This window comes from Lissotriton vulgaris, chromosome 3_1 (assembly GCF_964263255.1).
Source record: "Lissotriton vulgaris chromosome 3_1, aLisVul1.2, whole genome shotgun sequence".
Lineage (NCBI taxonomy): Eukaryota > Metazoa > Chordata > Amphibia > Caudata > Salamandridae > Lissotriton > Lissotriton vulgaris.
The window spans coordinates 2,101,936,717-2,101,950,429 of record NC_141689.1 but is presented as its reverse complement, the minus strand read 5'-3'; the positions used below and the strand labels follow the sequence as shown (position 1 = coordinate 2,101,950,429).

At 43.2% G+C, this 13,713-nt stretch overlaps 1 protein-coding gene across 1 annotated transcript in view; it reads right to left on the bottom strand.

Moving 5' to 3' along the window:
- SGCB (sarcoglycan beta) overlaps positions 1 to 13,713 on the bottom strand; it is a 292,490-nt gene that overhangs the window by 202,220 nt on the left and 76,557 nt on the right. The window contains exon 2 of the mRNA XM_086962654.1: positions 7,759 to 7,965. Coding sequence (XP_086818780.1) covers positions 7,759 to 7,965 — 207 coding nt within the window. The remainder of the gene's footprint in view (positions 1 to 7,758; positions 7,966 to 13,713) is intronic.

The window sequence follows — 13,713 nt, the reverse complement described above, 5'->3', positions numbered from 1 at the left end:
TGAGCTTGCAGGTTCACATTTTGGTCTTTTAAAGAGAGGACCTTCTGAAGCAACAACTAGATTTCTTCCTCTCTCCCATCTGTTGTTTCTTCCAGCATCGACACTCGGTTTCCCAGATTAGACAAATCATGCTTGAGGTTGTGAAGACCCTTCAAGACCTCCTCTCTCAGTCAGGTGATGTTGTCCTGCAAGACTAAGAAGAGCTCTTCTAAGAATGTAAGTGTTACTAGTGCATCCAGCTCATGTATGCTGGCCTGATAGGACTGGTGATCCAACCAGTTTGTCTTGGTGACCTGGGCGTTGAACCGTCCGTCGTACCAGCATTTCCTTTCAGGAGTTTTCTTTCCTCTTTTTGACTGAAACCATGCTTGCCAATCCCTTTTCTGTTGTGACCAGAATCAGAGGTCCAAGAGTCTCCGCTTAAAGTCATATTCAGGTCGCAAACATAGGCTAAGGTCTCACTTGCCTACTGAATAACAAACACCTTTGTGTTTCTCCCAACACCACAATATAGTCCTGAAAAGCCAATACCCCTTCATGACCCATGAAACCCACACTGAGACACCACATTTGCTGATGCAAACCGGAATGGCATCGTCTTAAACAAAAAACACATTCCTGGATGACAAAAAAGTAGAGAGGCACCTTGATTGCTGCTTCAGAATAACCGGATAGGTTGATTTGAGACCTGATTTAGAAGAAGAAATTGCAAAACTGAAAACACCAATCAAAATGACCACAGATCCAAATTGTGTAATTTAAACTGCTCAACCACTATTATCTTTTGTGAAACTACAAGCTATAACCTTAAATAACTCTCTATAATTACCTCTTTACATAACGTCTGTTGATTACTTGCAGATACTTAATGGTACCACCTCATCTTACATTTCACTTATACTGGGAATCCTGTTTTAGCTTACTGACATGGTAAAAATGTCTGCATTAAGTGCTGTCAACTTCACATGAGTTCTCCTGCTCATTCCACTTTACTACTAAACAATTTTTCAACTACACATCAAACTCCTTCTCTTGATCATAATGTTTTATCAATTCATTGTTCCCCTCTTGGATCATCAAAGTTCTTTTACAATTTGGTGTATGTGATTACTTGTAAATAGTTGAATCTTCCTTCTAAGTATCAATACCATCATCAACGACCCTGTATGAAACCATTCCATAATCTCTTCTATTTTAAACATAAAACCATTGCCATGTACACTTCTTAATTTATACTCAGGAGAAGCTTCGAAAAATCCTGTTTCCTCGATTTTTATTCATCCACAACAGTATTTATGCCTGGTTTGTGCAAATTCAAAAGTCTTATTCAAGATGATGGTTATGAGGGTTCGCGAATCAACAAAAAGATTTAGCATACCATCAACAACCATAACAGTTACACTTCCATCCTGTAGCTTAAGCACATGGGTCACCATGTTCATGCCATTCTTTTTTTGCATTTATGACACTCTCTTGCAAAGCACCCTAAAACATTACAATTACTGTACACATTTTTACGCGTAGAAGAGAACTTGAAATTAGAGATGAATCTCAAAGATCTGCATATGTAGCACCAATTACTCACTGACATGTCAAATTATGTTTTGATAAGATTATGTTTCTACACTCTTGTTCCCATTTTTGGACTTGCATACTATACTCACTGCGTCATCACTTGTTCTGTTCAGATGTTTTGCCTCATCTTGCTAACTCTTTAATATGTTAGCAATTTCTACAACTCCTTTTAAGATTGTGCTTTTCAAGAGAGTTTGTCTTTTTAATGGGTGTACCAAACTCCTAAATGGTTACTAATTGGCCTCTGTGTGAAGGTATCATATTCACAAGGGGCAATAAATAGCCGAGATCAGCCACATAATAAGTATTACCCTGCGTATTGTTCCCTGGAAACCAACTTGTGCCATTTCACAAATATTCTCTTTTCCAGTTGTTCGCAACTCCTCAGACAGCTTTTTCGTACTGATCATATTTCTGACCATGTGGAGGTGGTCACATTCAAACAATTCTCACTCAACACTCGTAAGGATGATTACCATGACTTACAGAGTATACAAAAGTAATCACTTCATTGAAGTACAGAGTACAGTCTCACAGGGCTGCTAAGCAGCAGTTGGAAAATGTGTGCTTGGCAAAAAACACAGCACAAGATGGCCGCTGCCAAGCATGCTGTGTGGTGCCAACTTCCGCCCTGCATTGGTCTAATGTATTGTGTTCCCTGGGCAGGTAATCAAGGTTATGCACAACAAGGTGCACACTGAGGACTAAAGTATAACTGTTGGACCCGGCCCTTTAGGCAGGTTCACCCCGAGACTTTTTGCTTCTTCCTAGCCTGTTTCTGGAACCTGGTGGTGGCGATTTTAGGCCTCTGCACACTTTTTCACTGTGGTACAGTGTAGAGTGCTTGAGCTCTCTGTGTATGTGTGGTGAGTGACCTGCCCTCCCATAGGAATGAATGGGGAATATGTATGCCCATGGTAGTTCCTGATGTGTGGGGAGTGCAGGGTCGAGTTTGATATGTACGAACTCGTGAAATGGAATGCTGCGTAATGATATATGCGGCATGATTGTGTCTAGTCTAGAAGTACCACTTTTAGAAGTTGGCATATTTGTGTAAGTTGTTGCTGGCGTGTGATTGGCTGGTGAGCCTGGCCCAGAGTGCCTGGGCCTGCTTGTGGATTGACTGTCTGGTTTGAGGGTGACAGGGGCTGCAGAGCCCCCAGGAGGTTGTCTGAGTCCGCCCGTGGATGAAAGGATGCATCTGCTGCCAAGGAAGTGGGAGGAGATGGCACCTGGGAGTGACTAGGGATGTGCCTGCCTGACCACAATGCTGGCTCCACCTCCCGCTGGGCGACTGTCACCTCTGTCCCTGATACTGAAAGAAAGAAGGAAGCCAGGAAACCCCCCGTGCCCCAGCAACTCCCAGAACTGGTTTGGACCGGGCTCAGGGCCCAGTTGCACAAAGACTTCAAAGGACTTCAAAGACTTTTTGGGGTATAAGAGAAGGACCCCTGACAACAGAAGATTAGATTCTACAATCAAGAGGAACCTCTGCTGGAAGAAGTACTGCTGGAGAACTGAAGGAAGATTGCCTTGCTGTATGCTCTAAGGGCTGACCTGTTCTGCTGTTTCAACTGAAAGCTGAGGAGGAGAAAGGGACTTTGCTGTGTGCTGTGCCCCCTACCTGCTTGAACTACCAAGACTTTGCTGTGTGCTGTGTCTTCACTGAATCTCCAAGGGCCTGAGGAGAGCTGGCCTCCTGTTCCTGGAACCCAGGGTTAAAAGGTTCCTAAAGAAGCCCAAGACACTGTGCAGGTCGTGCTGTTTTGACCTGGAGCGTGCTTGGTGATCAACTGCTGAGCGTGAGTAGAGGTTCGGTGTGCTCATCGGCACAATCTTGCAGCAGACCGGAGACTAGCTGTGCTCCCCCTTCGGGAGTTATTGTCCAAAAGGCTTTTTGTGCCCACACGAGCGCTCTGCTCGTCTTCTGTGCCCTAAAAATCACCAGGCCGCTGTTCACCGCCGCTGCCCGGGGCCAGGAATACCCTGGGAAGTGGCCGTTCGTGACCGGAGGCTGCCGCGGCAAAGATCGGAGCCGCCGCGCTCCCATTGGCTGAAGGAGCCGAGCCCCCTCACTGACGCCGCGACGGGATTGGCCCGTGTGCCGCAGCGTCACAGTGGTTGCCGTGTTGCGGTTGGTTGGCGGCAAGAGCGTCATAGCAAGCCTGACCCGGGAGCCGCACTGCCATTGGCTGACTCCCGGGAGTGTGTGGAGGCTCGCTCGAAGTGCCGCGACCGATTGGTCCCTGTCCTCGGGACTGCTGTAGGAGCCGAGAGAGAGAGCCGCGACCGAAGAAAACCCCCCAGCGAGGAGCCGACAGCCGTTCGACCCGTCCTCGCCGAGGGAGCCCCAGTGTGTGTCCCGCATCCCTGGCCGGTCGTCCCCCGAGGTGTGCTGCACCAACTCCCCCGCCGCTCGTTGGATTGTCGAGAGCGGGCGGGAGAGCAGAGGGGACCGGCCGGGGCTGAGAGCGAGTGTGCTCTGACCGGCGCAGTGCGCCTGAGGCGCGAGGACACGCTGATTGGCATCAAGGAGTCCCCAGTGAATCTGGTGAGGCGCGCATCCCGCGCTTGGGGACCATTACTTGGCGGGCTGATTATTGCTGACAAAACCAGTGGCATATTTTAGTTTGCTCGTTTTTAGAGCCAGTTGGAGAAAATTCAGTAGCGTTATTGGCACTACTGATTTTAGAGACTTGAGACTACCCTTTGATGACAAGAGCTTGATAATACAGGTGCAGATGAACCAAAGAGGTTCATGGGGGCATATTGGTTCACGAGCCTGTGGGGCTCCGGCCGTTTGGCTCAAGTACTGTTCTAGGGCCAGTGAGGGCCCATGCCCTTGTTTGCTTGTTATCCCAGCTGCCCAGCAATTAGTGGGCAGCTGCACCGTTTAGGTCTTGGGATGTTCTCAGGTGCCCAGCAAGTAGTGGGGACCTGCCACGTTTAGGTTTTGCGCCAGTGGCGCCCCCCTGACTGGCGCTGCATTGCAGCGCGCCCTGACATTTGGACACAGGGCGTCTTAGCCCCAACAAGGCCAGTTGGCCTAGGGACTGCCACAGGTGGTGGCTTATGTAAGTTTTGCGCAATTGTATGGTTATTGCACCTCTGAATGTGTTTTCGGGCATCATGTGTTATTCCTGTACCTCTGAATGTTTTTAGACATCATGTGATTTTTGCGCTATTGTATTGTTATGGCACCTCTGAATGTTTTAGCCATCATGTGTCTTCCTTTTCCCTGCGCTGCACCTCTGAATGTTTTAGGCATCATGTGTCTTCTTGCGCTGCACCTCTGAATGTATTTTATTGCATCATGTGCTTTGTTCTGAACACCGCTGAATGTGTAGGTTTATGCATCATGTGTTTTTCCTTCCTTACACCTCTGAATGTTTTTATGCATCATGTGTCTCTTTCCCTGCGCTGCACCTCTGAATGTTTAGGCGTCATGTGTGTCCTAGCGCTGCACCTCTGAATGTGTTTGTGATGCATCATGTGCCTTGTCTTACACCTCTGAATGTTTTTAGGCATCATGTGTTTTCCTTTATTACTCCTCTGAATGTGTTTCATGCATCATGGGTAATGTGTTCTTGTTTATACCCCTAGGTGCTGTGTGATACTTAGGTGGTTGTTCTTTTAGTACAGGTGGTCCTAGTGAGGTCCTGGTTCCTGTTCCCAGTAGTTACTGGATGTGATCTATAATTGTTATTTTGTGCTATACTTATTCTAATTTCAACTAAGTGCTGATTCTGACAGTGGCCCATGTGGCACTGTCCTGTACATAATCCCTTGTGAATATTGCCCGTGCCAGTTGGCACCATGTAATTTGTGTGATACTATCTGATGTGTTTTTACAATACAAAAGTTATTTTGTAATAACCTTGTGTGGAGTTCCTTTTGTGGTGTGCCTAGTATGTTGTTGATGTGTGTGCTGGCGCAAATGCTTTACACATTGCCTCCGAGTTTAGCCTTACTGCTCGTGCCAAGCTACCAGGGGGTGAGCAGGGGTTATCTTGGTGTGTGACTCCCTTGCCCCGACTTAGGAGTGGTGGTCTCTGACTGCCTTTGGCGCAAGCCCTGGCCAGCCAGGGATCCCATTTCTAACAATAACTTTAAAAACACAGCACATGTTGGACCAAGGTTCGAACATGATGGTTGCTGAAGATTGGAGGAAGGTCACCAGTTACCGACGGGATGAGATCTACGCCGAGGAACACACTGGGTTTGCTGTGGATTGGTACACAATTAATACGAAGGTAATGAGGAACGGTATGTAATAAGAGAAATGATAATGGTTTAACGGCAACCTAAAGGCTGGAGCCAGTATTAGAACACAGCATAATCCATAACACAGTAAATGTTTCTAGTTCCAGTAATAGAAAACTGGTTTGTAGAATGCCAAATTATAGATTACACCTGACAGGACAAAACAGCCTATAATGAACTTTGGAAATTACATTTTCTGTGAAAATTGACAGAGTTGTCGGTTTCTTATTTTGAAGGGGACATTTATTTCATTATTGTTCTTTATAAGTAGGGGTCCCGGTTTTCCGTTTTTACGGGTTTTTACATAACTACAGACGGAAAACAAGTTTTCTTTTATCTGTATTTTTATATATAAAAAGGGAAAATACTAGTAAATTTTGCTGTGCTGCCGTCTGGTGTCTTCCCCTCATTTTCACAGGTATTTCCATGGTTCCGAGACGCGCCATGAGAGGCTGAGAAAATCCAGACAAAATAATTACTCGGCTGTTCACGCTGAGAAGAGGAAAGTCTGTGTCTTTGAGAGAGACAGACGGAAGGGGAAACAAATAGTGCTTCCCTAGAAATTAAAGGCAATAGTGTAACGCCACAGGTAAAAGATCCAATCCCGGTGGGCGTGCCTAAAAGAAGACAGGGTGGCAACAAGTAATGATTGGCATGCCTTCAGTGCAATCATTGCACTGCTTTTGGCATAATTTGTGATGCCAAACGACGCGCACGCATGAAAGCTGTAGCTTAAACTAGCGTAAATGCGAGACCTATTGCATTGCAAATGCTTGTTCTCTTCTGCACACACAAAACATCAATCCTCCTAGTGATGGTCAGGGACAGCTTTAGCGCTGCTGGGGCACAATTTGGTAGCATCTGAAGGCAGTGTGAATTTCTCTCAGACGGGCAGTATGGTGTTCAGTGGGGGATAGGATGTGGCACTCTGCGACAAATTGCGTGTCACAATTTGTGAGTCGAAAAATCACAAACACTGTTTGCGATTCCCAATAGGGTCGCAAATTGCATGCCTCATGAATATTAATGAGGCTGTCGCAATTTGCGACCCCAGGGATGGCGGCCTGCTGGGGTCAGCAGACCACCATGTTTGGCACTGCTTTGTCAATAAAACTGTTTTTAATTTTAAATGCAGCCTGTTTTCCTTAAAGGAAAACTGGATGCATTTAAAAATAAAAATGAAACTTTCCAGTTTTATTTTTTAAGGGCAGGCAGTGGTCCCTGGGACAACTGCCTGCTCTTTGCGCATGCATTCTCAAAGGGAAGGGGTCCCCTGGGGACCCCTACCCGTTTGCGAGTGCCTTACAACCCTTCTGAGAAGGGTGGTAAACTGCAAGTATTTTGCGACCGCAATTGCAGTTGCAAAACATTCATACATGGGTTATGGACTCGCTATTAGGAAGGGACGCCCTTGGCACGCCCCTTCCTAAAAGCGAGTTGCTAACCCTATTTTGCAAGTCACTAATTAATTAGCGACTCGCAAAATAGGGTTAGTAAATTGGGCTGACTTATTTTGCAGTTGCAAAGGGCCCGAAATCCCCTTTGCGACTGCAAAAAATGGTCATACATCTGGCCTCTAGATTACCTAAACCAAGTTAAAGGAGGGGAGTCTTAAGGCTGGGATAGTACTAGAGAGCACACTGCATAGTTTTTTTTAGATATTTACATTAAGCCTAGTTACAATCTCAGGCACAAGGAGATAAAGTGATTTATCTAGACCTGTGTGGTTTTTGTTGACAATTTTACAAAAATACCATAACCTGGGTGCCTTTCCAGATACAGAATACCACGTGATCAACTGTGTATTATTTTAAATGACGAACAACCATGTAGATTACTTAGGTGTATAACAAAAACATTTTCGATTTGGAAAATGTGCTTAAAATATTTGACACAATTTGTTAAGTTACATATACTCACAATTAAATTGATAACAGCCAAGATAAATAGGATCACAATCACACAGATAGCCAGGTTTCCTTTTCTGCCCCTCAAGCCAGTTTTATGAAGGCGGTCTTCATCAATTGGAATATATCCCGCCTTAAAGTTACTGTTATGCTCTTTGTTTACATTTCTCCGCTCTACTGCCTTTTCACGCATAGACTTCTTTACAGGGCCATTGGAACTCTGCAAAAACAAGAAAAAAAGAACATGGTCACTGTACATTACATTTGTATATCTTTCACACACTTTGCTTATCACCTACCTTAATGCAAATGAGCTAAATAAAACAAGACAATATAAATATCTGAGCTGTCATATTGTACTTGTATTTAAATATTCATAAAGCACACTATGCCCATGGGCGTCAAAGCACTACCACTTGAGAAGATTAAAACCAAATAGAAACGATTGCACTGCAATTACAGAAGGTAGAAAAGCCATGTTTTCAGTTGCTTGTCGAAGGTCATATAGGATTTTAAGATCGCAGTGTGTTCCATAATTTAGCCACTGCTACAGAAAAGGAGCGACAGCCTCATCTGGCTTTCCGGATTCTCGGAATGTCCACCTTCCAAAGAGAGGAAGATTTAAGCTGTCTCTTAGGGGAGTACCAATGATATGGTCTACTCAGGGTTAATTGCCCCTGAAGGTGCAGAGCCAGATGGACCATACAGAGCACTTTAAAAGTCACCCACTTCTTAACTGGCAGCCAGTGCAGGGAACACAAGCCTTCCCTGACTGAAAGGAGTTGAGGTGCATTCAACACCAGGTGGATTGCTGCATTTGAATAACCTGCAGTTTCTTAAGAGATGACTTATTAATGTTTAAGTATGATGCATTGCAATAGTCAAGGCATGCTGTGATTCACGCAATAACAGGTGCTACTTTGAGTTCAACTGGTATAAGAGGGAACATCTTTTTCCGAATTTTAATGATAAAAAAACAAGAACTCCTGTCAAACAAAGTTAAAGGTAAGGGTATTATCAAAAGTTATCCCTAGGATTTTCGTGGCGACAACTGTGTAGGTAGAGGACCACACGTCTCTGACCACCACAATTCAGACCACACAGAATGTTACTCCCCAAAGACCAAGGTCTCCGTCTTTTTGGCATTTTATTTCAAACCCTTATCCTTCATCCAAATGCTGATAATCGTCATCTAGAGTTTGAATTTCTCTGCAACTGACAACAAGTTGTTAGATGTCAAGATGATGATCTGGGTATCATCCACATAGGACAGCACCTAAAAGCCGAATGACCCCACCAGTTTTGCTGGGGGAAACAAAGATTAAACAGGTTGTATCCGAGGGAGAACCCCTGCGGAACTCTACAAGAGAGCGGAAATTGTTCCGACTTGAAGTACCTACAACTGACAATTTGGGTCCTATTTGTCAGAAAGGAACTCAGAAGATCCAAAGTGGTATCGCTCAACCCTGCTAGGCACAATCTTTGCATCAACGTGTCAAATGCAACTGACAGATCAAGCATCACCTCCTTGATCCACCTGGCAACAAATGGAATCTGCTGTGGCAACCAGTGGCGATTCAGTACTATGACCGCGCGGGAAACCATTCTGCCAGGGGTCCAGGTGGTCTTGGCTGTTTATAAACTCGGCCAGCTCCTGGCTAATATATTTTTCAAAAACATAGTCCGGTGCAGGCAGAAACTGGATGAATGTTTTGAAGGTTTTCTGGATCTCCTTTAGGTTTCTTTTTGAGGGGAATAACTACTACCTCCTTCCAGAGTTATGGGAACACTCCTGTTGTTAATATCTGATTGTAAACCTTTTCCGAAAAAGTTGTATTCTGATCTGGAACAAGTTGTAAAACTCTGAAAGGACAGGGGTCATCCGGTGAACAAGATGTCAAGTGCATAAGAAGATTTTTTACTTTCATGAAGGATACAGGGGGAAAAGTAGACATTGTTACGGTGGAATACCGATTATTCAGAATCTTCTGTCACCCTCACCACTAATCCTTTATGAGTTCTGGAGTAGCGTGCTACTCTCCGAAAAAGGACTTCAACACCTCATCAGGGGTAGCAAGCGCTATATAAATGCAAACTGTTTTTTCCCTTCCCTATCGCTCCACTATCCTTCTCAATCCAAATAATCTGACTAACGTATCCACCACTCAAATTACTTTCATATTTTCACTATACTAATTCCCCACTAATCCTTTATGGGTTCCGGAGTAGCATGCTACTCGCCGAAAAAGAGCTTCAACGCCTCGTCAGAGGAAGTAAGCGCTATATAAATGCAATTACAATACAATAGTGAGGGGAGGCCTATTCTCATTAACCTTAAAGTCAGATAAGATCTTCAGGATCTTATCTCTGAAATAAACTGCAATGTTGTTGCAGAAGCTTTGGGAGTTCTCCAATGATAAGCCGACTGGGGGAGTAGAGAGCTCTTTGACCACTTTGAAGAGTTTGTTGGGGGTGGAGCAGACAGATCTTAGTTTGTTAACAAAATAGGAGGCTTTTGCAACCACAATGGCACGCATATATAAGAAAATATACTCTTTATGTTTGTGTTTCTCCTCTGAAGTGATAGTTGCTCCCCACCTCCATTCTCACCTCCGACATTGCCATCTGAGGTCTTTTAGTTTATCTGAGTACCAGAGTGCGGATGCTTTAGTTCTAGTGCCAGTCTTGTTTTCAATTTGGACAACCTGTTCAATTACGGCCGTTACTGATATTCTGCACAAAGTACTCTTATGTCTCTTTTATTAATGCTGTGCTGGAATAGGACTAACTTTCATGATAAAACAAGAACTGGCAAAGCAAATATGACTCGCCATTTGATTTTATAATTTTTTTCTCATTTTTATTTACCATTCCAGTCCGCTCCTTTATCTAACAGCAAAAAGGAGAAAGGTACGTCTTGGTTACAAATCACAGCTGTCGGGCACTCCAATAAAGTTAAATAAAATAAATAAACTGAAAAGACAAAAAAAAAATACAGGGCAGGGGAGCAACGGAAAAGCACAGTGGGGTATACAAAAAAAGCTGAGCGGACCACAGAGGGGTGGGTGAAGCAACAACTGAGCTGTAGAGCAATACGGTCAGTATGTGGGTCAATAGAGATGTGACAGGGAAATCAGAGCATAGAGGTAGAGAGAGAAGAAACATGCACTCCCAAGGAGTCTTGCGTGCAAAAGAAAAAGTAGTTCCTTGAATGTAAATTGTGGAAGGATACAAATCATTCAATCAAAAAGATAATTAAGAAGTTCCAGGGGAGAAACAAACACAAGAAGAGGAAAGAAATGTCTATAAACAACAGATAGTTAAAGCAGTCTCAATCCAAGAACTATAAAGCAGTATAGTTCAATGTGAGCGTAGTCTGTTTGAAAATTAACAGAATAAATCAAATGGTGAAACATCACATGCATTAAGGGCTTTTCCAGGCCTTTACTTTTATCTGTTCCTGTAAACATAAGCAAAGTTAACTATAAGAATTTGCTTCCATGATTTCTGTTTTGATTAAGTTATTTGAAAATAAACTATATTTTATTTTCCTATAAACTTCAATTTTCTCCACTTTTCTCAGTGACCAGAGCTTTTTCCTCAAGGAATGCAAAATCTTCGCTGTGGAGAAGTAAGGGCAAACATCACTGGAAAGAGAAGGATGGGAATTCAATCCTCTAGGCAAATAAAGCAACTATACTGTTAAGAAAAAGCAGAACAAATATCTAAAATCAGAAAAATTGCCTGAAGTATATCATTTTAGATAAATAAAGTGAGATGGAACAGGCAGGCCTTGGAAAAAACGTTTAATCCATTGAAGTAATAGGTTTGTCATGAGGGTGTTGCTTGGGCGGCCATCTTGATCAATATCTAGAGAATAGTCTCTTGCAAGGGGAAAATAATTCTTTAGAGAGACCACTTTGTGTCAGCAAGCTACAAAAGGGTACCAAAATCTACCATGTTGAGCCGAATATTTTAACCCTGTTGGAAACTGGTGTATTCGGCTATCAGCACATGGTAGCAGTGACTATGGAATCTAAACATGAGATCTAAATTATTTGGACAGGTCATGGGAGTCCGTCAGCATATTTCCATCGACAGATAAACCAAGGGGCTCACACACCAAGGACTGTAAAAGTCAATAAAAGCTAAATATCAGAATGCGAGTAAATGTGATGTACTTGGTTGACATGCCAGTGTCCTAGTGCAGCACTCGGAAAGGGGCATCCCTGAATGTGGACACATTAAAGTAGATAATAACACTGTACTCCCCAGCATTCTAATGGTATAGTTTTTTTTATGCACACCCACTAGTCCCTAACGACAAAAGGGACTGGTGGAAGGCACCTGATAATAAAGCTCCAATTATTAAATATGCCTGTCTCCAATGGGCACCAAAACATCTTCATCTTTAATTAGTCACAATCATAACCACAGCTTGCCTGCCTCCAATGGGCACCAACACATCTTAACTTATTTAGTCACAATCATAACCACAGCTACAGCCAACTCGATGCATTCCTTTTCTGGTGACACTCTTCACGGCTAATGCATTAACACTTTGGTACATAGTCACACAGTAGAATACATTATCTTGCTTTACTAATCTCGATAAAGCAACAATGATATCCACCACATTCCGCTCCGAAGCCTGCTTCAAGACTTAAAAGCTGAGAGTCCTCATCAAGCAAAAAGGTGCTATAATTACAGCCGAAAGATGAAATGGGACCTAGGTCGTTGCTATCAGCACTTCACTTTGAGAAATGACCAGCTACAGTAGCCATGTTCCAGCACCTAATAAGTGCACAGGTATATTATGACTACAAACAAATTATTTTCAACTGCCCTATCATCTAAAAATTACAAACTGGAACATTGCTAATATCTGTAAAGTGTTAGTGTGCTCTGTAGTCAACACCGGACAAGATTCAGTAGTCAGCACATAGACTAGATTCAAACAGCCTCTATCTCTGCACTGCCACGTAACAACCACTACCTATACCAAGTGTCCAAAGACACTGTAATCTGCCTACTTGCTGTTTTAGGGAGGAAAGACAATTTAACAAATTCCTTTGGGGATATGTTAGAAGTAGAGGACCCAATCAGATTTCAAAATCTACGCCTAATTCATGCATTTTTTCTTGGTTTCAAACTCACCCCCACCCCCGCACGAGCTAGGGTAAATGAATCCATCCTCAACACACCCTATTTCTGAGATCACAATAAAAACAAGCATTTGCAATGCAATAGGTCACGTATTTGCGAGAGTTTGAGCTATTAGTATTGTAAATGATAATGCCTCTTATTTCTTAATCCAAGAATTGGGCGAGTCTACCACCTTCATTGGCTGCTATATGCTTTGCCGCTAGTCCCGATGAAGACCCTCTGTGATGTTTTTACAATATCACAGACATCCTGGGTCGAAACGTCGACTTACAGCTCCTTCACGTCTTGAGTCACTCCCCCTATCTAATACAATTGTAAAACTAATATAGGACGGGAGTTGAACCACACTGAAATCTAAAAAAGACAGAACACCATGATTTTCAAGAAATGTGATTCATGTTGCACATGTCTGTCACTATTTATGTTAAAAAAAATTGTTTGCTTTGTGTAAAAATGTCTTCTCAATGAGTATTGTTATAAGTTTGATTGTGTAGCAGCCATATTTATGACAAGAAGTTCACCTAATATATATATGTTGGTACAAGAATATTGTGTGGTGTATCTTTGATTCATTTTGTCTGATAAAATTGTATATGAATGACTATTGTTACAAAGCAATTGTTAAACCTAACAGAACCAGTTGTAGCACTCATCTACTATCCCCAGGTTTGAGGGACACAGGGTTGCCCCATTACATGTAATGGGCGATTATAACAAAAGTAAATAAATGGTGGCCGCAATCGCGGCACCAGTGCTATAGCTTTGAACATCTTAAGTTAAAGCGCAGGTGCTGCAATTGCTT